Genomic DNA, 24,252 nt, shown 5'->3' on the forward strand with positions numbered 1-24,252 from the left:
TATTTATTTATTATTACTACACAGTACTGGAATTCAGATGCCACAACAAAGGGCCATCTTTTCTCTCCCAACTATCTTATTTGTGCATTTTTATTTGTGCACTTCTAGCATGAGGCTGAAATAATGCAAATATTGGTCATTTACCATCTGGGAACTGATGTCCCAGAAGTCCAGCTATAGCATTGTTTTGTTACTATAAATGGCTTGCTGAGACACTAGAAAAAGCTGTTAGAAACACAGACATCTGTACAAGAGCCCACGCACACCCAGAATAATTACTCTGAGAAATGCTGCTCTTTTTCCGAGAGGCCCAGGGATCTTGAAAACTTCATTCTAGTGAGGCTGCAACAGGAAATCAACCACTTGTTCTGCTTACACACTCGCTTTCTTTCCCTGAGAATAACGTGCTACTTTATTGTTCAGATCCATTGCATCAAATGCAAATTTCAAGCCAGAGTTCTCTAATTAGTAGCCATAGAACTGCTTTTCGTTTTATTTTGTTTTGCATAGTGGCCTCCTCTGCTTGAAAATCAACAATGCAGATGAATAAAACAGTCCATTAGCATTGCATCCGTTTGTTCACAGCAGTCCAAACATTTTTACACTCCCTAGTATCAAATTTAGAGGTCCTTACAGAAAATATCCTAGGGCCTTTCATTTCTTTTTTTTTTCTTTTCCACAAATGATTTTCATTAACGATCAAAGTGCAAATGCAATGATTGGAGTATCAGTCTAATGGTTTCTGACTCACTTTGGATTCCACTTGGCGAAAAAAAAAGAAAAGAAAAAGAAAAAACCCTCCTGAACAGATTATAACAATAGACAAAACTAATGATAACTAGCACAGCCAGGGCCCTTTGTGTCAGCTGTGCTAATGCATGGTACACACACATCCCCAGTCGTCCCCTTCTAAGGGCCTGTATCCTGCTCAGTACATGCCCACAAATTTCCCATTAGCCTTCATTATCAAGAGGCACACATGAACACACAACAAGAGGACAAATTAATGTCTCAGCTCACGAGAACTGGTGTACTGGCAGGGGGAGGGGGGAAGGAGGACAGGCTGGGAAATCTGGAGAAATAAAACGGGCCTAGAAATGTTAAAGTCACAGAATCACCCAGGAACACACCTTGTTTTCTTGAGCTGAGACTCTCCCCAGAGCTGGGTAAGCAATTTGGACATGGATGTCCAAATCCCACGATGTGCCTTTACGAATTATAGCCTGGACATTTTAAGAGTCATTTTTACACCTGTCATAAATATAAAGGGAAGGGTAAACCCCTTTGAAATCCTTCCTGGCCAGGGGAAAGCTCCTCTCACCTGTAAAGGGTTAAGAAGCTAAAGGTAACCTCGCTGGCACCTGACCAAAATGACCAATGAGGAGACAAGATACTTTCAAAAGCTGGGAGGAGGGAGAGAAACAAAGGGTCTGTGTGTCTGTCTATATGCTGGTTTTCTGCCAGGGATAGACCAGGAATGGAGTCTTAGAACTTTTAGTAAGTAATCTAGCTAGGTATGTGTTAGATTATGATTTCTTTAAATGGCTGAGAAAAGAATTGTGCTGAATAGAATAACTATTTCTGTCTTGTATCTTTTTTGTAACTTAAGGTTTTGCCTAGAGGGGTTCTCTATGTTTTTGAAGCTAATTACCCTGTAAGATATCTACCATCCTGATTTTACAGGGGGGATTTCTTTATTTCTATTTACTTCTATTTTTATTAAAAGTCTTCTTGTAAGAAAACTGAATGCTTTTTCATTGTTCTCAGATCCAAGGATTTGGGTCTGTGGCCACCTATGCAAATTGGTGAGGCTTTTTATCCAACATTTCCCGGGAAAGGGGGGGTGCAAGTGTTGGGAGGATTGTTCATTGTTCTTAAGATCCAAGGGTCTGGGTCTGTAGTCACCTAGGCAAATTGGTGAGGCTTTTTACCAAACCTTGTCCAGGAAGTGGGGTGCAAGGTTTTGGGAAGTATTTTGGGGGGAAAGACGTGTCCAAACAGCTCTTCCCCAGTAACCAGTATTTGTTTGGTGGTGGTAGCGGCCAGTCCAAGGACAACGGGTGGAATATTTTGTACCTTGGGGAAGTTTTGACCTAAGCTGGTAAAGATAAGCTTAGGAGGTTTTTCATGCAGGTCCCCACATCTGTACCCTAGAGTTCAGAGTGGGGGAGGAACCTTGACAACACCTCTGCAAATCAAGGGCCAAATTCCTTAAGTGAATATTCCAAGCTATTAGTCCATAACAAGTGAACACATCTCAGCAAGGACTAAAAGCACTATACATTATTTTGTTTTACAAAATAATTTGCTGCATGCATGCGGCTATTAAAAACAGCTACAAAGAGCCCAGTCCAAAGCCTGCTGAGAGAATGGAAAGACTTCCATCGATTCCAATGTACTCTGGACCAGGCCCTACTGCTTGTGAAACGTACCGATCTGAACTGCATTTTTAGGATGAAGCCAGAACCCAGCTGCTTTTAGCTCATGGAGTAAATTTCCATGTTTGCTAAGGAGGGTTTAGTTTGTGGACTGAGAATAATCCACAAGTTATTTACCTACTTTAAAAATAAAATTCGGCCCTGAAAACTCTATCAGAAGGCTGCTGAGTCCCAAAACCAAGGGAAGGGATATGGAAGGGTCTCCTATACCTGAGCCCAAAGGAGATGACTTCTTTCTCGAGGTGCTGGACCACACGGTGGTCCAACACCACTTAAGAAGTGTTCAGCTGCACAGGAGTGGAGGGATCGGACCTCGAAGGGGTGAGGGTAGTGGGAAAGACTTTGAGGAGACAGGAAGGGACAATGAGTGAAAAATGGGATGGAGGAATTCAATGAGATAATCGAGGGAGGTGAGAGCAAGGAAGAGAGGGCAGAGTGTAGCAGGGAAGTCATTTGGCTGCAAGGCTGAGGTTCTCAAAAAGCCCATTGAATTTTGGGTGGCTAACTCACTCAGGCGCTTTTTGAAAATCCCAGCCTAAATCAAGAAGGGATAGTAAATGTAGCTATGAAATTAACAAGAATAGATTAGTGAAACATGTGAGCTGGCTAAATGATATAAACCACTAATTAAACAGACAATCAGCAGGGCAGGGCAGGGCAGGTTAATTAAGTGGACAGAGCATCAGCTATGCTAGGAAATGAGACAGGCCGATGGTTTTGGATTGGCTCAGTTTGTGTTTTGGTTTGGTTAGTGTGGCACATAGATGGTTAATGCACACCTAAAACACTACATTAAAGGGAGATCATTGGGTCTGTTGCTGTAATAATGTAAGTTAGTCACTGGTCTGGATCAGCTCCCTGCCACGGAAATATCCTACAGGTAGCATTGGTCAAAATTAGGATAAATGTTTAGCAACAGTTTCCAGGAAAAAAATAGTCCATTTTTTGCTGGGAATTTTTGAAATTCCAATTATTTTGACCAGCTCCACCCACAGGAAGGGAGGGGATGGAAAATTCCAGAAGGATGAAAGCCCCTTACGATCATTCCCAGAGGAAGGATTGGTTTATGTCACCCCATAAAATGCCCCCCCCCATCCCATGGCATTCTCAAAAGCCAAAGGGAACCAATCCAAACCCATCTGTTTGCCTTTTCTCTGGACTAGCTGTGCTCAACATTATATATACACATAGGAAGAGACAGCCCTTGCCTTGAAGAACTTACAATCTACTAAGCAAGCTAGACAAAGGGTGGGAGAAAAGAAGTATTATTATCCCCACTTTACAGATGGGGTACGGAGGCACTGAGACATTAATGGCCTCATTCAAAGCCTACTGAAGTCAATGGGAAACTTTGCATCCTAGGAGAAAGACAGCAAAGCCATCCCAGAACTTATGGATCCCACAGGAGGCCAGGATCCTCCATGTGAAGGCCCAGTTCTGAGACGGGGAAGATCTATATAGCGGGGACACTGTTGGCAAGTAATCCTGACTAGACCATCCGGCCTGCTATTACAATTCTGTTCTCCCAGAGGAACAAAACTCTCACCAGCATGAAAAGATGAGAGAGATGTGCTGGTCCCAAATCCACCATATTTGTATTTTTCCATGAAGGGTTAAGTCTATCAGGTTCGGCATTTTCCTTTGTGGTGCCCTGGCGTTTTGCACCATGCCAGATGTGTGCAATACTAAAGAAATAAAAGCGAACGCCCAGCAGACACTTTGGAAGCAGTTAAATTAGCACCCAGCAGGGGCAAATTTGCAGCTTCAGGAGCAAGGTTAAAGTTAATGTGTTTTCATTCCTGGAGCATATTTGCAAGTGTATGATGGTAAAGATATAATTCTTAGGGCAAACGGGGAGGGAACAGATGTGTTTGGACTAAGTATGAGAAGCCAGAACCAACGCACACCATCTGCTATGAATTTGAATCTTTACAGTTCTAAACAGTTCTGTTAATTACTATATCTTTGCATGGTTCCAGCAGAGACCAGGAAGACTGCGTGAAAGAGGCTGTTTTTTATTATTGCCATTCTAGCTGAAACGAGAAAACACTGAAATTGTCCCAAGAAAGCCTGTTTTTTGCTAGGTTTAAAGTTTAGAGACGTTCAGATGAGTTTAGATAAGCACTGAATAAACTTGGTTGCTCTTCTAACCTCAACGAAAGCATTAACCCTTTAGTCATTCACCCACACTTAGAGCCCAGTTGTGGTCCAGCTTGTGTATAAGCACGGCCATACTGGGTCAGACCAATGGTCCATCTAGCCCAGTATCCTGTCTTCCAACAGTGACCAGTGCCAGGGAATGAATAGAACAGGGCAGTTGTGTGAAGAAATAAGGGGGTGCAAGGTTCCACATTACTCCCTTGTGCTGAGTCCTCATACTGCAGGTGGTAGTACAGGAGGGGATGGAGGCTCTATGTTTCTCTCCACTCCTGTGCAGGCAGGTGGGAGTGGATGGGAACTGGGTGGAGCCACAAGTCCATCCCTCGTTGGTCGCCATAGCTGTGCCAGCACATGGGATGATGTATACTGCACCAGGAAGGGTGGGGAAGTGCCATGAGACAGATTGTAATTTGCAGAGGAACAATCTGACTCCTGTTCTGCTCAATAGGAAGCACAGCAACACACTGCCCCTTTCTTGGGGCTCAGAGCAAAGCCACAACTGAGGTCTTAATTGGGACCTCCTATTACATATTCTGATCCAATCAATTTGACATTGTGTGTGTCCTACAAGCTGTAGCCCAGAGGCAGTGTAACCCAATAGATAAGGGACCTGGAGTCACCTCGGCTCTAATTCCTGGCTCTTTCACTGACTCACTCACTGACCTGGATAAATCAGTTAGCCTCTTGCCACCTCACTCTGCATGCCTGTACAATGGGGATTATGATCCTTACTCACCCGGGGATCTACAACTATGGAAGGGCTAAATTTTGCTAGCATAATGCTTTACAAAGTTAGGCTGGGATTTTCTACAGAGACTAAAGGAGTGAGGCACTCAAATCCCAGTGAATTTTAATTGGGGCCTAGCTCCAAACTCTACCCTCGTAAACAAACAAAAAATAAGCTACACACTGCATGAGTTTTAACTAAGCCCAGACCACTGGTGGAATAAACATTACACGTAAGCCTCCTCAAATATGAAGTCCCCAGGGAGCTAACTGTCTAAGGATATGGCTATATTGTAATTAAAAACCCGTGACTGGCTGGTGCCTGCTGACTCAGGCTTGTGTTGCTCGGGCTAAGGGGCTGTTTAATTGCAGTGTAGACTCACAGACTTTAAGGTCAGAAGGAACCATTGTGATCATCTTGTCTGACCTCCTGCACACTGAAGGCCACAGAACCTCACCAACCCACTCCTATAATAGATCCATAACCTCTGCGAGAGGGTCCTAGAGCTCAGGCTGCAGCTGGAGCCCGAACATCTACACTGCAATTAAACAGCCTCTTAGCCCAAGCCCCTTAGCCCAAGTCAGCTGGCACGGGCCAGCTGCAGGTCTTTAATTGCAGTGTAGACATATTCTAATTCCGGCATTACACATTTTCCAGCCAATTTGGACACTGAAATTGAAAGTGTAGGACTTGTGACCTTCTCTGTCGGACTTCACACCCATAAACCAATGAGGGTCCATGTAATTGATGCTAACTGCCAGTATATATGCAAATTATTATTCAGATCAGATCATTTTACCCTTCTACGAAGAAATGCAACCAAAATGGAGCTAGCAGCTAGGCTGAGAGGATTTTTGGTAGTCAGCATGTAAAGAAGGGTGCACTACTCTCCTCCTCAAGTAGGGAGCAGCTTCTTTGATTGCAGATCCAGAAACTACAGAACCCTTTCCACTTTTAATCTAAATCCAGGTTAATCCCTAGTCTGCAGCTTAAATTCCATCTATGCTGTGCGGCCGGGCAGCTGCCTATTAAACCCCGCACAGGACCTCAGGGTGGCAGTGGGGACAGTTGCCTCTCCCCCAGCATGGACCTGCCCTGCGGCCAGGGGAGAAGCGCCCCTCCTCCCAACCCCAACCCAGCCCTGGAACGGATCTGCCGTAGCTGGGGGAGAGGCAACTCTCCCCACACAGCCCAGGTACTGCTGCAAGGAGAGAGAGCTGGAGGGAGTCCTCTCTCCCCACCATAGCCCCCGGGAAGCCTGCACCCCAAACCCCTCATCCCCAGCCCCACCCCAGAGCCCGCACCCCCAGCCGGAGCCCTCACTTGCCCTGCACCCTAACTCTCTGCCCCAGCCCTGAGCCTCTCATCCCTGGCCCCACCCCGAGCCCTCACCCCCTCTCACCCCAATCCTTTGCCTCAGCCTTGACCCCTCTCCCACACTCCAAACCCCTCAGCCCCACCCCCCCACATGAATTTTGTTATCTGCACCATATTGGTGCACAGAACAGAATTCATTACGCACATGTGTGGGAAAATTAGAGGGAATACTCATCTGCACCAGTTACCACTACGCACACTAGACTTCACTACTTCACAGGTATTTAAAAAGAACCCTCCACAGTCAAAAACATGGATCTTGCTGCAGTTAAATATGCTTTAAAAAAAGGTAAATACGAAGATCTAAGAAATAATTGTTTTTATATGAATCATCCAAGGAAGCCATATTTTGTTTCACTTAAGAAATTTCAAAAGCTAAATTAGAAGTGTAAGTTAATGGTGATGGAAAATAATGGAGAATTCTACTGGCCACACATTAAATGTGAACAGGCCATTATGTTTATTGCTTATGGTGTTTCCTCATATTCCGAGTTCTAACAGTCTGCAAGTTACAATAAATGCTCTTCACTAAAGACGTGGAGTGTCCATGGACAAGAAGAGTAAAAGCCAGATTCTGCCATTTATACTAGCATAAATGTAGACCGTTTTCACCAAAACCAAAAGGTGTTCCTGTGGATTTACACTGGGGTAACTGAGAGCAGAATCTCTCCCAAAATCTCTATAGAACCATAGGCTTAGTTGAACCACTCAAACCATTCATATCACTTTAAAACATATACAAATATACATAGATATGCCAAAGTTATATAAACAAGCTCCTAATTCATGCTAATGAAATATCAAGAACAGCAATTTTGTGACCATCTTCCTCACAGTTTGGCGTAAGGGTTCAAGGAGAATTTGGCTGAGATCAAGCCTCACAGATTGGGCCAGGAGAGGTGCGGCTCTCAGTCTCGCGCAAAGAGACGACTGCTGAACTGTTCAGGGTTCTCTTAGGAGATGGTACAAAGCTCTGTCAGTGTGGCAGAACAGCATATCAGCCCAGCTGGTCAAGGTCTTGGTACAGGGAAGAGATCTAGGGCATGACCAGACTAGGGCAAATGAGGGCTAACTCCCCCCAAAATAGTGACTAATCACATCAAATTTCCAGGGTTTTGAAAAGAAGAAATATACTGCAAGCCTGCCATGTCCTCCCCATACCTCCCAAAGGATGTGCCCACCCCTAAAAGGGATTACGAAAACGATGATTTATTATGTAAGTGCTGACAATGCACTAAGCTCTGTATAAGATGACACTGTCCCTGGGTGTAATCTTAGCAGAGAACAGAAGATGCACGGGGAGATCCTGAGTTTTAAAAATAAGGACAACTGGTTGCCCATATGAAGTAGTGGGTGAAGCTCTCATGACCCCCACTTAAATTGACCTCAAGATCTAGGAGTCACTGACTAAATACAGCTATCAGGACACAATGGCACATGCCTAGAGCTGTATGAATTGCTGTGGCTTCAGTCCATTGAGATTTGGTGAATTTATTCTGGTTTCTGTTGATATGAGTTCTTTCCCCTCCCATAGGAATAAAAATGAAAAAAGAGAATCTCAGCTAAAACCTCTGAGTTTAACGTGCTTTTGGATCAAAACCATGAGAGGAAGGATGGCCCAGGGAGTAGTCTAGGACTTGAGAGATCTGGGTTCAGTTCCTTGCACTGCCACAGATTTTCTGTGTGACCTTGGGCAAGTCACTTACCCTCTCTGTGCTTCAGTTCCCCATCTGTAACATAGGAATAATAGTATTGACCAACTGCACAGAGGTGTTAAAGATTGTAAGGCACTTAGATGCTAGAGTGATAGGGGCCATATAAGTACGTAAGAACCAGAGGTGTTCAAACAATATTTGTTTGGTGAATCTGGGCACGTATTCTGTTCAATTTTGTTTTAATTATTTGATTAATCATATTCAATAAACCACACAGCTGATCAAAAGCTTTCAAAAATATTTGCTGAATTTATTCAGCGCTAGTCAAAATGACTGAGTTTTGCAGGGTTTCCGCCCCAAACCCTAAGTCTCACCCCAAGACCATCCTTCAGTGACTGGTCCATCTTCTCACAAAACTAAGTGAAAACTTGACTTCAAATTTCTCTCCAGACTCAGTCATCCAGGCTTTCCCCAAACCCAGCCCAGGTTCACTAAAAGGGTGGCAAACTTCATTGAGTATGGGCTGAAATTGGGCTTATAATGAAACCTGAAAGACAGAGAGTTTGAAATTTTATTACAAGAGAGTTTTGCTATGACTGGACACTTACTGGTAGAGGGTGGGAAAGGCGAGTCCCCACAACACAGGCAGAGAATAAAACACACGAGCAAACAAAACCCCAATTCAATGCAGCCTCTTTCAGGAAACCAAGAATATTTCATTGCCATGGCTTGTCCCTAGAGGCTAAAAAGCATCTAATTAGCAAATCCCACTGAAAACCTCCAGTGTAACACAAAGTGACTGAGACAGGCAGAGAAATTATAAGCCTGACATTCCATTTAGCAAGCTTTAAAGCCATAAAGTCATATCCAAATGCTTTTTGGGGATTTCAAACCAAGAAAAAAACAGAGAATTATCTAAAGCATGTGAATTGATAGTTGACAGCGGTGTAGTGCCATTTGATAGTGGAGTTACAGAAGCTCCCTATGAACTGTGTACTCATGCTACAAATCCATTTCTCAACTACAGTAATGAAGGGCCAGATTCCACACTCTGCTTTACAGTTTATACAGTATCTAGTATAATAAAGCACTGATTTCTCATTGAGGAATTAGGCAGACTGAAATAAAGTCAATGATTAACCATTAGTAATTAATAATTTACTACTCTTAATAACGAGTGGAAAGCCTCATAGGCAGGAGGTGAAGCTCATGGAAAGAAGGGAGTGGAGCCTACACGACATGATCCTCTCCCTTTACAAGATCTGTGGAGTTACGATCCTCATTAACTGGGAGAAGGGAGTGGAGCCTACACGACATGATCCTCTCCCTTTACAAGATCTGTAGAGTTACGATCCTCATTAACTGTACTGGAGTTACGCCAAAAATGAATTTAGCCCCATATTTCCCCAAAAGTCCTCGCAGCCTGTGTACTTCCATATAGCTCATATAGCCCTTTCCCCTACTCAGCAGTTTGGCAGTTTCATGTGGTGAAACAGTTTTTAGATTACTTCCTTCCTTCCCACGGGAGTTTTCCACAGGAGGAGAGAAGAATACAGGCTTTAGTTAAGAAAATTACACTGTGGGTGATTGGGGGGAGGCACATACATCTTTAAACATAATTTGCCAATGATATTTTCATGGGTTTTTTTGTATTGTGTATTCTCATATTCTGAATATTCAGTTCCTTTTCATGCATGCCTTCTAATGGGGAAACTGCTCTCCAGTCTTGCTGGTCACTGTGTCTTTGATGGACAGTGGGATCTTATTGGCAAGTCAGAGTCAAGTTAAGGTCAGTGTTTCTTGCGCCCTTTATTTTCCAATGTTTTTATGTGAGAGAGAAGGGTAATCATTTAAGAAGTTTGAATTTTAACATGTTTTAATAAAAACAAAAAAACCCCTCTCTTCTTATGAAAACATGTCAATGACTTGATAACTAAAGTTGTAATTTACTTTTCATTTCATTAAAAGCCCAATTTGGAGATACCTGAAGCCTCTCACACACCCTTTAAAAAACAGCTTTCTGTCTCAGTTTCTGCATAGGCTGTCTCTGGCTGGATGATAATTTTCTGTGGAACATTTGATGATAATCAGAAAAAGCTTTTGTTTTTTAGGAGAGTCTGGAAAACAAGATTTTTTTTTCTTTGTAGAAACATCTTACGTGATTTTTTTTGGAATGCCATATCTCAAACCCAACTTTGAGCAGACACTCCACACTGTGCTTTATATACACTGTATGTCTTTTCTGAGGCTTATTACCTTTGAGTGATTTTATGAAAGGTTGTGGGACTGGGTTGGTGGGAACACCTGACAATTCAGAGAGACTTCAAAAGAGTTTATAAGCTTCTTGAGAGCTCCTGAAGCATTTATCAGATCCAAAGCAGAAGCTTTCCGAATCAGCAAACTCCACCACCTAAATCCCTAGCGTCCAAGAAGCAGAAAAGCTTAACATCTTCCATTGTGCATCGTGCAGACTTTGTAAGTCTGGCGCTCAAATAGTCAGTTGAAGGTGCTTACAAATTCTGCCGGCTCAGCCTAAGGAGTCTGTTGGCTCTGGCAGCTAAAAAGCGATATACAAAGAAGTTTAACAGGTGAACAACATGACAATTACCAATACTGCAGGTCAACCGTGGATCAACAATATCTCTCTGTAAACATAGCTCCTGCTTCTAAAGAATTTCACCACTGTGTAGTGACTGCCACAGAGCTTTGGAGTGATTGCTGTGGGGCTAAAAGAGGATGAGTTATCTCTTCAGTGTAGATGTTCCAGAGTTCTTGCTACAAAATTCTCACAACCTGTGGTTATCTTTCCAAAGCTTTACACAACAGCACTGCTATGGGCCAGACTGCCCCATTGTGCTCATGAAACTGTGGGAGATGATCATGAAATCTCCCTTGCAGAAGCTCCTGCTATGCATTCCTTATAGTGAGAAGTGATTGGGGCCCTGAAAAAGTTCACATGGGGAAAGCCTCTCAAGCCACCTGATCCTGTGAATGCACAGAGAAGAGATCCCAGATCCGCATAAGGAGGAGACGTTTTGCATGTAGAGCTTCCATTGACCGTGACCCTGAAGCTTGCTTAGCAGCAGCTGGGCAAGGGACACAGTCGGAAGCTAACACTGCTTCAAGCAAGTTACCATTAGTGTTTTAATTTGCATCCAGTATGTTGTCTTGCATATTTTGCAAAAATATTCATGTTTATAAAAGTCCTGCCTGTCTCGCCTACGCTGACAGATTGCTGGAGGAGCACCATCATGGGTGCATAATGAGCCTGTTCAAATCCCTCTGACTGCCAGTCTGTTACGAGAGTGGGGAAACACTCCCGTAAAGACCGTTAAAGTACAATGGCTAATGAATAGAGAGCTACAGCCAAGGAGCAATAGATTCCCCTGCAACACAGAATCATAAAAGGTTAGGCTGGAGGAGACCTCAAGAGGTCATCTAGTCCAGCCCTCTGCGCTGAGGCAGGACTGCGTAAACCTAGATCATCCCTGACTGGTGTTTGTCTAACCCGTTCTTAAAACCTCCAGTGACGGGGGTTCCACAACCGCCATTGGAAATCTATTCCAGTGCTTAACTATTCTTACAGTTAAAAAGGTTTGTTTCCCCGAATATCTAACTTAAATCTTTCTTGCTGCAGATTAACCCAATTACTTCCAGTCCTACCTTCAATGGACACGGAGAACAACTGATCATCCACCTCTATACAACAGCCCATAACAGTCTTCAAATTTGTTATCAGCCCCTCCCCCCATCTCCAGGCTTTTTCCCTCAGGACTAAATCAGGTTTTCTAAACCTTCTAACATTTTTGTTGCTCTCCGCTGGACTCTTTCCAATTTGTCCACCTCTTTCCTACAGCGTCAAAACATGGACACAGTACTCCAGGTGAGGCCTCACCAGTGCTGAGTCGGGCAGGACAGTTATATCCCATGTCTTACAAAGGACAATCCTGTTAATATATCCCAGAATATTAGCCATTTTTGCAACTGCATCACATTGTTGGCTCACATTAAAATTGTGATCCACTTTAGCCTCCACATACTTTTCAGCAGTACTACCACGTAGCCAGTCATTCCCCATTTTGTAGTTGTGCATTTCTAATTCGATTTATGCATTCGATTTTTCCTTTCTAAGTGTACTACTTTGCATTTGTCTTTATTGAATTTAAACTTGTGAAATTCAGACCAATTGTCCAGGTTGTTTTGAATTCTAATCTTGCCCTCCAATATGCTTGCAACTCCTCCAAGTTTGGTGTCAACAGCAAATTTTATAAGCCTGCTCCCCACTCCATTATGCAAGTCATTAATGAAAATGTTGAAAAGTACTGGACCCTGGACAGACCCCTGTGGCACTCCACTTAAATAAGTCCTTCCAGTTCGACAGCAAACCATTGATAACTACTCTGAATATGGTATTTCAACCAGTTGTGCACCTCCTTTGTCGGAATTTCATCTAGACCATATTTCCATAGTTTGCTTATGAGAATGTCATGTGGGACTGTCAAAAGACTTACTAAAATCAAGATATATTATGTCTTCTGCTTCCCCCCCATCCACTATGCCAGTAACCCTGTCAAAGAAGGAAATTAGGTTGGTTTGGCATGATTTGTTCTTGACAAATCAATCCATGGTGGCTATTGCTTATCATCTTATTCCTTATTACACTATTAACATAACATAGTTGAAGTTGATTCCCACAGCTGCTCCCTCGCCAGCTTCTTCAAACCAAAAATAAAAAGAAATCCCTTCTGCCTGAAATTTCTCATATGCTGTCTCTTACAAGGAGATGAGATTTGGGGACAGTTTATGATTTATTGATCAAATTGTTTGGGAAGCTAAAAATTAGTTTTCAGTTGTACAAGTCTTCTAATTTATTTATTTAGATTGCTACTTTTTGTACCACCAGATTCCATCTCAAAACAGGTTGGCCTAGAAATTCCAGTTTTGTTTGACCCATTTATACTGGTGCTTTCAATTACTATTCGGAAAGTTTGGTTTTTCCATTTTCAATCATTAGTTATAGGATTTTTTCCCCAGCTATGAGAAATTCAGAAGTTACCTAGCAGACTTTATACATTTGAAATATTGCTAACCCCAAGAATTCAATCATAAGTCAGGCCCACAACAATCATGACATTGGCTTAAAATCATAAGATTAAAAAACCTCCAATAACATTTTTTTTAAATTTGCTTTCTGGTTTCTGAGCCTTTAGGTTACATTTGGGTCACATTTTCAAGCTTTACTCTACAACCATGAAAGACAGAAATGTACTTTTTTGAAAACAAAAGCTGAGATTCTCCTCTAATCACATGACTCCAGGAGCTGGAGCTTTAGGAAAAGCAGCAGCTATCACTATACTCATGATAAAAAATCGCAAGAGTTTGCAACACTGCATTTGTCTGTAGGTAATTGTACAGTGCTCTTCACTAAGCATCTAAGCTCCTCATGTGCCTCAGTGAATTTTATTCTCACACCACCCCATGAGGCAAGTATTTACTATTCCCATTTCCCAGATGAAGAAGTGAAGCACAGAGACACTGATTCTCTGATGCCTTGTAACTTGTACAGCCATTTATGCAATGGTAGCGTTTTCACCCACTTTGCACAAGTATAAATGACTATACAAGGGGCACTGGAGAATCAAGCCTTTTGAGATTAAGGCCAAATTTATCAAAAAGAAGCCTATAATTCTGAGTGTCTCAGTTTTTGGTGCCCACCCTGAGTTGTCTACTTCCTGCTATTTTCTAGTCCTTGCTCATTTCTACCACACATCATTACTTTATAAGCCTACTGAGCCAATGTGAAAGAGATTTTTTTTAACTGATGCCCACCATTCAGTCTATATATACCCAGTGTTATAGGCCTTTACATGGTTAGAATTTATTTTTCCATTCTTTTATAAACACATTTTCCAAGAAAATGAATACTTAAAAATGGTGCTAGTCAAACCCAAAAATAACACTTGAGCAGTTTTAGATTTTCCTTTATAAACAGATAATACAATTCCCAGACAAACATTTTTGTCAAGTTAGAGTCAACAGACATCTAAGACTATTGTTATTTCCCAACCTCTGTCCTCCCAGAAAAAAACAATGACATAGAGTTAACATTGCAAAGATATTGCCTTAGAAAAGGCGGCAACAACAACAACAACAACAAAAATTGTGGTTCAAAGTAGCCTACATGTTATAAGTATGAAAACTGAACATCCCATCACCAGCTCTTGTGCAGTGGATCTCCATTAAATGTGAGTGGCCTTTGCATTTCATTACCAATTTCTTGAGCCCAATCTCACTGGGAACAATGACAAGAATGGAAAAGCCTTTCTATTGCACAGAAAAGGACTGTTTTACTACTGTTTAGGAGGAACACATCTTACCTGTCTGTGCTGTTGAGAGATGGGATACTGCAGTCCTGAGATTTGTTGGCTTTGCTGCATTTTCTGAAGTATCATCTTCTGCTGCAATGCTAAGGATACGTTTGGTGGCCGTTGAAGAGGCTGGTTTTGGAGAGGTTGAGTAGGTTGCTGCTGTTGCTGTTGCACTGCAACAGGGCTCTGCAGCTGCTGAGGATAGTGCAGGATAGAAGGCTTGCTTTGGGATCCCAAAACTGAAGGCATCTGCTGGTTAGTTTGCTCTGAGTTAAAATGACACAAAGGCTTTGTGTTGCCATGATGCTGCTCTAATGGTGATTGAGTGTTGTTTATAAAGTTTCTATTGAGATCCTGAGGCTTTGGTTGCATTATGATGTCAATAGGGCTGCTCTGGGTTGGGGCGTTTGGTTTATAGATGTAGTTATTCATCGCTTTGGACTGATTCCCATTGACAGGTACCCCAGGCATGGCTGAACTCTGGGGGCTGAACTGCTGCTGACGAAAGGAAGGGCTGGGAATTTTCTCTTGTACGAATTGTCCTGGGGAAGGGCCTGATGGGGACAAGGTGGGCCAGCTGGATGGCTGGGTTTGCTGCTGCTGCTGCTGAATCAAGGCATGCTGTTGTCGGTTGGCTGCTATTTGTTTTAGCTGCTGGGCGTGAGATACTTCTTGCCAGTTAGTCAATGGTCGATTGGAGACCGAAGAGACCTGTGACGGCTGTGCTTGATTCTGAGGCACCGAAGGGACTGGTGAAGAGGTGGACATGGCAGCACTGGACATAGTGAAGGCTGGTCCTGTAGAAGAAGGCCTCATTTGAGGGGAGCCCACAGGTGCCTGATTCAAGCCTGGTGAATATTCACTCTTTATCACAATTTTCTCCATCTGCAGAGAAGATCTAGCAGCGCCTCTCTGGTTTTGCTGCCCGAGATCAATGTTAAATGGCTCATCTTGTTTTATGGTGGCATTTATCATATTTTCTAGTTCAAGGTCACTCATTGGTGGCACCGATATGTTAGTCAGTTCATTAAACAGCTCCTGAAGCTCTGGGTCCATCATCTGTTCCCCTGTATCTTCCCCATATCTATTAGGGAAAATGTTTTCATGGGACATATGATCATCCAGATGTTTGCTGCAAGATATGGTTTCTCCTGGTTCTTTCTTGACCTCTTTCAAAGGCATACTAAACATATGCCCACTAGAGTGGGTACTGTTTGTTAGGCTGCTGGTCTTTCTTTGTGATCCTTGCCCCACAGACAAGGTTCCTGATATTGACTGGCTTTGGCAATTGTTAACATGTCTGCCTTGTCCCATAGAAAGATTATCACCCACTCGTATCCTCTTAATATCAAGGAAAGAGTTATCTGAAATACCATTGGGTCTCTTGTTGTTAACAGGTGATAAATTTACCACCAGCTTCCTCTTCAAGGAGCCCTGGAGCTGAAAAAAGTGGGGAGAAAATAAATAATTAATTGACATTCAAGATCCAGTCCATAGTCAACTCAAAAGCAGGTTGATACTAATTTGATGCTTATAACGTGAAGATCTTGAAAAATTAATTAACAAACGTTATGCAATACAGTAGGATACTCTGGAAATTAGCAGAAATTTGTGATACTAAAATTAATGGAATTGAAATAGATTTCATAAATTTTAAGGCTAGCAGGGCCCCTTATGATAATGTAATCTAACCTCCTGTGTAACACAGGGCATAGAATTTTGCCCAGTGATTCCAGCATCTACTCCATAAGATTGTTCTTACTGACTGGTATAGAGTCTAAGGACCCGCTAAGAGACGTTTTCAGAGGCAAAATGAATAATTAGCCATCCAGCTCCCACTGATTTTTGGCATACCCAGATTTACACCAGCTGAGGAGCTGTCCCCATATATTCAAATATGTCTGAAGTAACTAGGAGAATTTTACCTTGTTCACATACTGAATTTAAGGCAGTGGAGTTATGCCAATTTCAGCTAAAGATCTGGCTCATGAGATACCTTCTACTGCTGTACTATTTTTTCCAAATATGTACGTTAATTTATTAGGGAAGAATTAGGCCCTAGACATTTATGTTGTGAAATGTCTGCTATAAAATTAAATACAGGCTATGCAACATGACCCAGCTAACACTGATCTGAGAACCATAACTGTTTCATTTCCTTGCTTTTGAACATTTACGTATATAGTTTTATACACTCACAAACAGTGTGGGCTAGATATTGAAAAATATACACATACAATTGCACATCTAGTGTAGGCTCAACTACCACAATTGGACATGTTTTATCACGTATTTGTGTATGAAAACTCCCACCTTGCACATATACAAATCAGGTGCATAATTCTGCACACCTTTACAGTACATAGCAGCTAGACATGTTTGAAATGCGTGTTTGAAATTCAAGCCCAATGTATGCATCCTCCAGTACCTAAAAGCAGAATTTCAGAAACACTTCATAACGGACTATATTCATTCACATTAATGTTAATACTCTTGTTGTATCTTTTGCTCTTTACACAACCAATGTACTATGAAGGAACATCACTGGCACAGTAGGCTCTAAACAACTGTATTTATTAAATATACACAATATCCAAGCCTAGATACATATGCTCTGACTAGCTTCTGCAGCACAGAACACAGTCATTGCTACTAGAATGCTTACAAACTATTTAAAGAAGTACTATACTGGTGTGTGTGGGGGAGAGGGTGTTGCTTTCATTTTTGTCACTTAACCATAAGTACATTGAGCCAGGTGATTTATGATAATATGTCATTTGATGAATGGCCTGGTTTTTAGCTTGGTCTAAGAAACCAGGGCCCATGTCAAGGTATGATATCTTGTGAATATCTGAGCAGAAACAAAAAACTGATAATCCCAGGTCTCCGGTAACATACGTCATGTTTTTTGCTAACTATGCTGACTTGTCATACCATAAAAATCACATTTATATTATACCCTTTCACATATAGATGGCCTTGAGTTTGTAGAACAGTATTCTGGCCTGTGACCGCCTGAATTTAAGGACTTGTCTGGAGTTGTTCCTGATTAGCTGTTCCTTATCAACTCTGAGTGGATACTCTTATTCAGAAATATGTGTCTACCCATGGAATTAATCAGGAACAACTTCATGTGTAGACAAGCCCTTATATGCAGTTGGTGCTTATCCTTTTGTACCATTCAGGTCACTGAATAATCCCCTCGAAACATCATGGGGAAGATATAAAAGTCTGTCAACCCGCCTCCTAACATAAAAGAACAAACATCATGTTCCAAAGATGGTAAGATGAACTGCCATTTGCAAATCTACAATGTAGTTTTGTTCTTTCACTTTATAGCTGAAGACGTTCTGGTGTCTGTTCTATTTTCACCCACATAACTTGATGCATTCAGTACACTGAGTTTGTATTTTCTCTTTCATGGCATAGTCAGTGAGATTTTTGGGTGGTCATTCACACTACAGAGTGCAATGACTGTAATCTGGGTAGCATGTTTCTTTGTAACACATGAGTCACTGTACTTTCCTTTGCATAAAACCAGAAAACTACATTTCCTTTCACCATCATCTTTGCTATCATTTTGCTTATTAGAAATCATTCTCAAGTCCCCAGATTCTTCTTTATGGGAAATGGGGAAGTCCCTAGTCAAAGTACATGTTTTGCTCTTCTACGTTTTGCTGACAGAAGGACTAAATAGATGATGAATAATGTATTCTCTGCATAAAAGTGGGTTACCTGGAACTTATGCCTTTCTTGATTAACTTTGCATTTGCACTGACACTTTGAAACATGACTAGCTGTTTAAAATGTCCACATACTCTCAAAGCCCTTGGACAATGGGCCCTGATGTGATTAACAATGTTGTTGCTGAACAGCACTATGTGTATCTGATATTTAAAATAATATTTGAATTAACTAATAGACAGATGTAAACAATGCCACATGAGACTACTTCAAGAATGGAACTCTACAGACAACTATATACAAGAAACCCATGGATCACCACACCTACCTTCATAGATCCAATAACAACCCCAAATACACCAAGAAACCTGTTATCTACAGCCAGGCACTCAGATACCACAGAATATGCTCCAAGGAGAAAGTCCGGAATATACACCTTAATACACTCAAAATTGCCTTCGCCAAACAAGGACATTCCAGAGAAGTAGACTGCATCATAGAATGGGCCACCTTGAGACTGCAGAATACAGAAATAAACCCCCCTCTGATTGTGCACCCTTAGTTGTCACCTATTACCCCAAGCTGGAAGTGATATGGGGTATCAAACAACTACAACCTGTACTCAGTGGGGACCCCATTCTGAAAGAAGTCTTTCCTGAACCCGCTCTTCTGGCCTTCAAACAACCCCCCAGCCTCTCCAAGCTTAGCATGAGAAGCAAGCTCCCCACAAACCAGGACACACCAACTCAAAGTGGCACCAGACCCTGCCAGAACAACAGACACAAAACCTGCAGACATCTCTCCATGGCTACAATGACCAGCACCCCCAGAACACACCTTTCAAGGTCCACAGGATCTATACATGCCAATCACAACATGTGGTGTACCTCATCCAGTGCACAAATGCCCCAATAACAATTATGTGGATGAAACCAGACAATCACTATGCTCTCAAATGAACTCACACAGGAAAATGATAAAAGACAAAAATACCTTAGCACCGGTGGAAGAACAGTTTTCACAAAGTGATCATAGAATCATAGAATCATAGAATATCAGGGTTGGAAGGGACCCCAGAAGGTCATCTAGTCCAACCCCCTGCTCGAAGCAGGACCAATTCCCAGTTAAATCATCCCAGCCAGGGCTTTGTCAAGCCTGACCTTAAAAACCTCTAAGGAAGGAGATTCTACCACCTCCCTAGGTAACGCATTCCAGTGTTTCACCACCCTCTTAGTGAAAAAGTTTTTCCTAATATCCAATCTAAACCTCCCCCACTGCAACTTGATACCACTCTATACCAGACCACTCAGTCCTCATCCTTAAAGGAAACTGTACAACACCTTCAAAAGACAATCCTGGAAGCTTAAATTTGTAACTTTGCTAGACACTAAAAATCTTGGATTGAACAGAGACACTGGATTTATGGTTTATCACAACAATCTATAATCTACTAAAGCCCCCCTGCCAGCTGCTTTTCCCCACCACTTCCCTTCCCTTCCCCCCACCTTGAATGGACCCTTGAAATATGTAACTACTTATGCTAAACAATCTGTTCCACCTTTTATTTTGCTGTGACATTCTGAGTATGTTTCTCAGACCTCAAGTAAAGCTCAAATGGGGAAACTGAGACACAGAAAAGGGACATGATTTGCCCAAAGTCACTGGCAGAGCTGTGAATAGAACCCAGCTCTCCTGACATCCAGGCCAATGATCTGGCCACTGGACCACATTGCTTCTTCTGTAAGTTAATTATGTAATGACACTATAATGTATGCTAGGTATAAAAATATGAATATATTGTTCTCAGATACATCTCGTGTTTCCTTTTCTGCATCCTGCTAAAATGCTTGCAAAAAGGGCCCATTCATTTTTATTTTTTTTTAATCTTCAGAACATTTTGCAAATATTAATTAATTCATCCCAACAACAGCTCTGGGAGGTAGGTACATGCTGTTATGCCCATTTTACGGAAACAGCAACTGAGACAGAAGGAATAAGGGGTAGATTCTCATGCCCTGCTAGGATACTTCTGTGCTCCCCAAGAGGTACAAAGGGACCTTCAAGCAGCTCAAAAGGGGCTGCAGAGGATTCTCTCTGCTTTATGAGACTGATTTCCCTCCCCTGTTTAAACATGGGGGAGGGGACAGGAAAGGGAAACATACAAAGGGTGGGGCCAAAGCACTCATTCTTGATTGGCTGGAGCAGTCTCATAGGACTCGACCAATCCCAGAGCCATTTTCCATCCTCTCTTCAGCTGTATCAAGTTGTTCTGAAAACTGCAGTCACTTTGCACTGCAAGGGTTTTCACCTATGTGTTTAGTGGTGGGTTGTGTTTTGTTTGGGTGAGTTATAATCTCCCTTATGCAAAGTGCCCCATCAGAAGCTTACGAAGAACCATGCGTCTATACCAGCCGAGCAAGAGGGAATCAACCAACCAGTCTAATCTCATTAGCTATGTTTTTATGTTGACATCCATCGCTGTAACATCTGAACATTCTGTGCATGCGGGCAGGGAGAGAAGGGATTAGACTTCGTCCTGCTTTTAAAAAAAATAGAAGGCACCTATCGAACATGCTCAGAACTAATTTTTCAGTGGCTGATAACTTTTTTCATTGCCCAAGCAAAGCACATGCACCTCAGGAGGAAAAAAAACAGCCACTTCCATTTCAAGCATCAGCAGTTCATGTTGTAAGTGAGGACTTTAAGATTTGGCTCCCTGTATACGTGACAAATGTTTTTTGCACCTTACACACAAACACATTTCTCGGGCTAGATGTATTTGTGATTATAAATTTAAAGTGATCTGACCTGTGAAATACTGAAAACATCTATGATTGGAAATCTGTAAAAAGACAGAAACGAGGAGGTGAAGAAGCCCTTTGTGTAAAGTGCTATTCCACAACAGGTAGGCAGTACTTAACATCAAAGTGTTTCCTGGCAGATAACATTATTGTAAGATTTCTTGATAAACAGGGTGCTGAGGAGCCAGCATGGGTTCATGCACTTACAGCAAGGAAGATCTGGATTACTAACTGCTTAAAATACTGGTTGTGAGACAGGGTAGTGCTTTTACTGATCCTGTGGCGGAATAGTGCCAATAGAATGCAAAACTCTAGAGATGAGTGGTCCAAATGTCACTGAGTGATAGTCACCCTGCACAATGGAATCAATCACTTCACACTGAAACCCCATTGTGAGGACTTAAATGGGATTTAGGAGCTGTATAAAGCTTGTGCTGGCTCCTCTGCTGAGGGGTGAATTTTACAAAACTACAGTGTCTAAAATGAGGACGATGGTGGTGAATTTTTGTCAACATTGCAAAGGCATAGGGGCCAAATTTTACTCTCATTGACACTGTTGTAAATCTGGAGTAATTCCACTGATCTAGTCATTAGAGTGGAGTAAAAAAAAATTGGAGGAAATTTCAGTTTTTTGTTGAGAATCCCAAACTTAAATCTAAACCTTTTTTTCCCCCTGAAAACCATTATTAAAAACTTTGAAAAATAGTTTCAAATTTTTGTTGAAAAAATGAGATGTTTTCATGGGAAGTTTAGAAAACAATAGAAAACTTTTCAAAATTTCCAGGGGACAATAACAGGCATCTTTCAACCAGCTCTTCTAACAACATGAGGGCCTGAATCTGACATTGGCTGCAAGCAGAGGACGGTCACTGACCTTTGCAGGAGTTGCACATAGGTGACCAAGGACAAATTTTGGCCATCACTGTTGGCAAATGACAAGGATGCTTTTTAAAATTCCTTTTTGATTTAGTTTCCATTTCCTTATAACTGTTTGCTTCGTGCAGGTTCTTCTGTTGGATAGCACTCCACAGTTCATATTTCCCCTTACTTTTAAATATTGTGTGTGAATATGGTACTTGTGAAAAGTTCTAAGTTGACAGTCTTGCAGACTTAAGTCTTTTGGCTTTCCACAGACCAGGTAACGCAGCATCTCCCCACTCTGGCCTGTCAGTGTATCTCTACGGTCACCTGGAAGGACTTTCTTCTATGGGCAGCAGAGAAACTCAGTATCCATGCCTAATCAATCCTTGACCTGCCTACAGAGATTATCAGTTTGTATCAGCTGTGAACGTCTGTCTTCTTTAAAAAAGAAAAGGAGGACTTGTGGCACCTTAGAGACTAACCAATTTATTAGAGCATAAGCTTTCGTGAGCTACAGCTCACTTCCTCAGATGCATATCGTGGAAACTGCAGCAGGCTTTATATATACACAGAGAATATGAAACAATACCTATTCCCATATTCTCTGTGTATATATAAAGCCTGCTGCAGTTTCCATGATATGCATCTGAGGAAGTGAGCTGTAGCTCACGAAAGCTTATGCTCTAATAAATTGGTTAGTCTCTAAGGTGCCACAAGTCCTCCTTTTCTTTTTGCGAATACAGACTAACACGGCTGTTACTCTGAAACCTGTCTTCTTTAAATGTCTGTACCTAGCCACTAAGGGCTGGACTGAACCACCAACTTATTTCAAGTAACAACTTTAAGTCATTACCAACCTAGGCTGGCTGAAGACCTAGTGGGGAAAAGATCTCCAATCTCCTAAAACGTCCACTTTCCCATCACTGGAAATTCCATACTCAGAGCTGTGGCAGTATTAACTTCTACTTTAGAACAATAATTGATTTGCAGCACAAACTCATGCAAAAACTTCTTGAAAGTTACTACCAATTTCAAAACAAGCAATTATCATACTTGGAAATGTAGTGAGGCAGATGACATGGTGACATTAAAAATTCATAGGGTGTAATAGTTTTGACATGAATACAAACATTTTTGCACCTGCTCTTGTAAAAACATAAAATATAATCAAAGCTGCTTTAGAGGATGTCTTTTTGACTGTTTGCCTCTCAGACTTTTCCCAATCTTAGATTTGTTGTACGTATGCGCTGCTTGCATTGATGGAGGCACTGTTAACAATATCTTTTATATTTTGAGAGATGGGTAGGATTTTAGATTAGCTATATGAAAAATACTGAAAAAGTCAAAGAAGGGGTTTTGCCAGAAAGTTTGTGCAGAAGGATGACAAAATTAAAAAGGAACCCATTTTAAAGAAGGAAAATACATTGCAGATATTTTATTACTTGTATTGTGGTAGTGTAATGCCGACAGACCCGGGTCGTCGGCGGGCAGGATTGAACCAGGGACCTCAGGAGCTTAGTGCATGAGCCTCTACCACATGAGCTAGGAGCCAACTCACCATTAGCTAAGGCTGTAGAGCAGACTCAATCATTACTCTCTCAGTGGTCTCGGTGCCACTAGATGGGACAGAACACCACCCCAAGGAAGTGTGTGGGTTACAGTAGCACTAATGGCCTCTATCAGGGCTGGTCTACACTACCGCTTAAGTCGATGTAACTTACATCGCTCAGAGGTGTGACACCCTGTGAGCAACGTAAGTTACATTGACTTAAAGCTGTGTCCACACCATGCTATGCTGGCAGGAGATGCTCTCCCACCGACATAGCTTCTGCCTGTTGCAGAGGTGGAGTAATTACACCAATGGGAGTGCACCGTCCTGTCGGCATAGTGCATCTTCACCAGATGTGTTGCACCAATGTATAACAGTAGTGTAGACTTGCCCTCAGGATCCCATGGTGCTAGGCACTGTGTGTCTTCCAATACCTGGACATGACAGTGGGTCTCCTTAAGTATTTATGACCTGAGTCTGCAAGATGCCATTGAAACCATTCCTCCTACTGAGAGATTTGTTTGCATTATTTCCCAATGAGACACTCAGCACCCTGCACAATCAGGCAGTTAACACCTGGACTTGGTCCAACCAGGAGAATCCCAGACAGGTGCCTGACGTCGTCCCCATGT

The 24,252-nt window shown here is 42.1% G+C and overlaps 1 protein-coding gene across 2 annotated transcripts in view; it reads right to left on the bottom strand.

The window, feature by feature from the left end:
* Window positions 1–24,252, bottom strand: part of MAML2 (mastermind like transcriptional coactivator 2) — a 303,350-nt gene that overhangs the window by 87,453 nt on the left and 191,645 nt on the right. For both annotated transcript variants that reach the window (XM_073337823.2, XM_073337815.2), the window contains exon 3: window positions 14,735–16,165. In XM_073337823.2, coding sequence (XP_073193924.1) covers window positions 14,735–16,165 — 1,431 coding nt within the window. The remainder of the gene's footprint in view (window positions 1–14,734; window positions 16,166–24,252) is intronic.

The sequence above is a fragment of the Lepidochelys kempii genome, chromosome 1 (assembly GCF_965140285.1).
Source record: "Lepidochelys kempii isolate rLepKem1 chromosome 1, rLepKem1.hap1, whole genome shotgun sequence".
Classification (NCBI taxonomy): Eukaryota; Metazoa; Chordata; order Testudines; family Cheloniidae; genus Lepidochelys; species Lepidochelys kempii.